The sequence below is a fragment of the Oryzias melastigma genome, linkage group LG2, assembly GCF_002922805.2.
Source record: "Oryzias melastigma strain HK-1 linkage group LG2, ASM292280v2, whole genome shotgun sequence".
NCBI lineage: Eukaryota > Metazoa > Chordata > Actinopteri > Beloniformes > Adrianichthyidae > Oryzias > Oryzias melastigma.
Window position 1 is genome coordinate 11,668,361 of NC_050513.1, and position 3,573 is coordinate 11,671,933.

The 3,573-nt window shown below is 41.0% G+C and overlaps 1 protein-coding gene across 2 annotated transcripts in view; it reads left to right on the top strand.

The window, feature by feature from the left end:
• Positions 1–1,837: 1,837 nt before the first annotated feature.
• igfbp2a (insulin-like growth factor binding protein 2a) overlaps positions 1,838–3,573 on the top strand; it is a 23,229-nt gene continuing 21,493 nt past the window's right edge. Inside the window, exon 1 of one of the 2 annotated variants that reach the window (XM_024288978.2) lies at positions 1,838–2,771. In XM_024288978.2, the coding sequence (XP_024144746.1) occupies positions 2,384–2,771 (388 nt within the window). In that variant the 5' untranslated portion in view covers positions 1,838–2,383. The remainder of the gene's footprint in view (positions 2,772–3,573) is intronic. The other variant, XM_024288977.2, reaches the window with a different exon arrangement.

The following is a 3,573-nucleotide window of genomic DNA, read 5'->3' on the forward strand; positions in this document are numbered from 1 at the left end:
CCAAAAAAAAAATGGAGCTTATCAAATATTTTAGCAACATCCTAACGTTTTTAATGAGGTTTTTAAGAGCTAATTTAGAGTTTAGCTTCTATTTTAGCAACAGGCTAACATTTTTTACTAATTAAGCTTACTGAGGAATTTTAGGCTATTTTTGGAGTTTAGCTAGTATTTAAGCAATTGGCTAGCTTTTTTTGAAGCTACTTGGCATTTACTGAGGTTTTTTATGCTAATTTGAGGTTTAGCTAATGTTTTAGTAACATGCTAACGTTTTTGGCTAATTTGTTATATTCTGAGGCTTTATAGGCTAATTTAGAGTTTAGCTTCTATTTTAGCAACAGGCTAATAGTTTTGACTAATTTAGCGTTCTTAGGAATTTTAGGCTATTTCTCATTTTGCTAGTATTTAACCAATGTGCTAGTTTTATTTTTTATTTTTTGGCTAATTGGAATCTACTGAGGTTTTTTAGGCTTATTTAAAGCTTAGCAAATATTTTAGTAACATGCTAACGTTTTTGGCTAATTTGTTATCTACTGAGGTTTTTATAGGCTAAATTAGAGTTTAGCTTCTATTTTAGCAGCAGGCTAACGTCTTTGACTAACTTTTCTGACGAATTTTAGGATATTTTAGGGTATAGCTAGTATTTTTAGCAATGGGCTAGCTTTTTTTTTAGCTAATTGGCATCTACTGAGGTTTTTGTGTTGCTAATTTGGAGTTCAGCTAATATTTTAGTAACATGCTAACGCTTTTGGCTGATTTGTTATCTACTGAGGTTTTTATAGAGTAATTTAGAGTTTAGCTTCTATTTTTTTAGGAACAGGCTAACATTTTGGACTTAGTTTACTGCGGAATTTAAGTCTATTTTGGAATTTAGCTATTAGTAAAGAAATGTTCTAGCCCTTTTTAGCTAATTTGTCATCTACTGAGTTTTTTCCGATAATTTGGAGTTTAGCTCATATTTAAGTAACACACTAAATATTTTTGCAAAATTGGCATGTATTAGGGTTTTTTTAAGCATTATGTCAGCATTTATGTCAACGTCAGCGCTTCTAAATTTCCAGTCTTTTAAGAAATTTAACATTCGTTCAGCAAACAGCATTCACAGTGGCATTATCGTAGGTAATGCAACTTTTCTACTCTTTATTTGCGCATTACCTGTTCATTTTCTGCACCGGCTTCGAGGTCTGCCTCGTGGTAGATTCTCAGGTGAAGTGCGTTGATGTAAATGCTGCAAAGGGCCCTGTTTTATTGTTTGCCAGGGTCCCCCCGAACTGTCTACCTCTGAGGAGAGCGTGCAAACTCCACACAGAAAAGTCACAGCCCAGATTTGAACTGGGCCTTCTTGCTGTGAGGAAAGAGTGCTGACAGCCTAAAAAAATCCAAAATACAATCCTGAAATGATTCAAAAGTTAAAAAATAGGGTTCAGATTTTCAGAATAAAAGTCAAAATAGAGAAAAAACAAAAACAAGAAAAAAAACGTCAGAGTGAAGTCATTTATTTATTTTTTTTCTGGGGGGGATTACAGTTTAAAGCAGCAAAAGTTTGATTTGTGAGTTGTATTGACTGTGTGGATGTGTGTTATTGTTGCAAACCTGGGATTTTGTAGGACCCAGCAGTAAACATTGTTCTGTTTCTCCTGGAGGGTGTTTCAGTTTGGCCACTAGGTGGCGATCGCGCTATAGAAGTACACCTTATTTCAGTAGAAGAATAAAGTATGAGCAAAAAAACTGTATTTTAGACCACAACAGCTTACTTTAAAAAATATTTCCTTAAAAGAGTTTGGAAAATTCATGCCTGTAAGTTTAAAAAGATGTTCATTTAATCAGCAATGTGTGTTTACGTAAACTGAGCGTTAGCTTTAGCCGTCCATTGGGAAATCCCATGAAACGTTAGCATCAAGCTAGCAGACTAGCAGACAACCCAACCCTAGAGGAAAGAGTGCTAACCACTGCACCACAGTGCAGCTCCTAAAAAAAAAAAAAATTCTGAAATAATTCATGAGTTATAACAATTTTTAAAATATTTAAATATTTAAAAAAAATTTGTATAAATTTGTAAACTTAAAATTGAATTGAATAATCGGGAAAAAAAACGGAATCGAATTGATTCAGGCTCCTGTGAATCGAATCGGATCGTTGCTGGATAGTATAACCGATACCCACCCCTAGTGTCCAAGTTGTTCCCATAAAAACTTTTTCTTCTTGATTTTCTTTTTTTTCCCCTGTGGCCTCTTCCTCCTTCCATAGACCCTGAGAGCAAACCTGGGATTTTGTAGGACCCAGCAGCCCACCCGGCGCTCGGCTTCACCTGTTCGCGTGCACACATCGCTCTCCCCCCCTCACCCCCTCCTCCTCTTCTTCACTTGCCTTCCATCGCTCCATCAAGATGCCTAAAAGCCTCCCGCCTCCCGGCATGCTCCGCTGCAGCCTGCTGCTCATCCTCAGCGCGTCCCTGGCCGGCGCCTCCCTGGCCGACATGGTGTTCCGCTGCCCGGGCTGCAGCGCGGAGCGCCAGGCGCTGTGCCCGCCGCTGGCGGAGGCGTGCGCGGAGATCGTGCGCGAGCCGGGCTGCGGGTGCTGCCCCGTGTGCGCCCGCCAGGAGGGCGAGGCGTGCGGCGTGTACACCCCGCGGTGCTCGTCGGGTCTGCGGTGCTACCCGACGCCCGACTCGGAGCTGCCGCTGGAGCAGCTGGTGCGGGGCCAGGGCCAGTGCCGGCGCAAAGTGGACGCGGAGACGGGCGCCTCCAGCCAGGAGCAGCGCGAGCAGACCAGCGGTCAGTCAGTTCACCACAGAGCCGCCCCCCCCCTCCAATCAATTTTTAATGACAGTGTCTAGACTGCAGCCTGACTAACCCGCAGCTTCCTCCAGCTCTGCAGCCTTCATATTTATCAGGGTTCTGCATGCGCATTTTTGTGCGGGGAAGATGCGCCACCACTCATGAAATGTGATTTTTTTTTAACATTCTTTAAGGGAATTTAAGGCTGAGTGAGGAATGCTGCATTGATTGAAAAACCTGGACTTTAAACTTTTTCTATCCACCTCCTTTTACGTATGGAGTCAAAACAGCATCACTTTGAAGCAGGGGCGTCCAAACTTTCTGCAAAAAAAAGAGGGGGCCAGATTTAGTTAGGGGCCCACCATTAACTCTTAGGCTACAAACACGAGAGGAAACACACTTTCAGCAAATGGTGTTCACACTGGTTAAGCAGGGAGGGACTACCGGATTTTCCAGAGTACAAAAAAATGTCTAGTCAAGAAGAAGAAAACAATATAAAAGTCGCTCTGGAGTCGGGACGTTTCAGAAAAAATCGTAGCTAAATAAATAAATACAAGAATATTAATCTTTTGATCTATATACTGTAAGAAAAATACCAAAGTTTAAGAGGAAAACAATCAGTTTGTTTTGGACAACGCTTCTTCTTCTTCTGCCGTCGTCAGTAGCAAAGACTTCGGATGCAGCGCCCTCTAGCGGTCGTCAGAGGAAACAACCGCTAAAAGACAACAGGTGTTTGCTGGGAAAAAAAAGCAAATATATAACTCTTTTGATGTTAAAAAAATAAAATAAAAAATAAAAA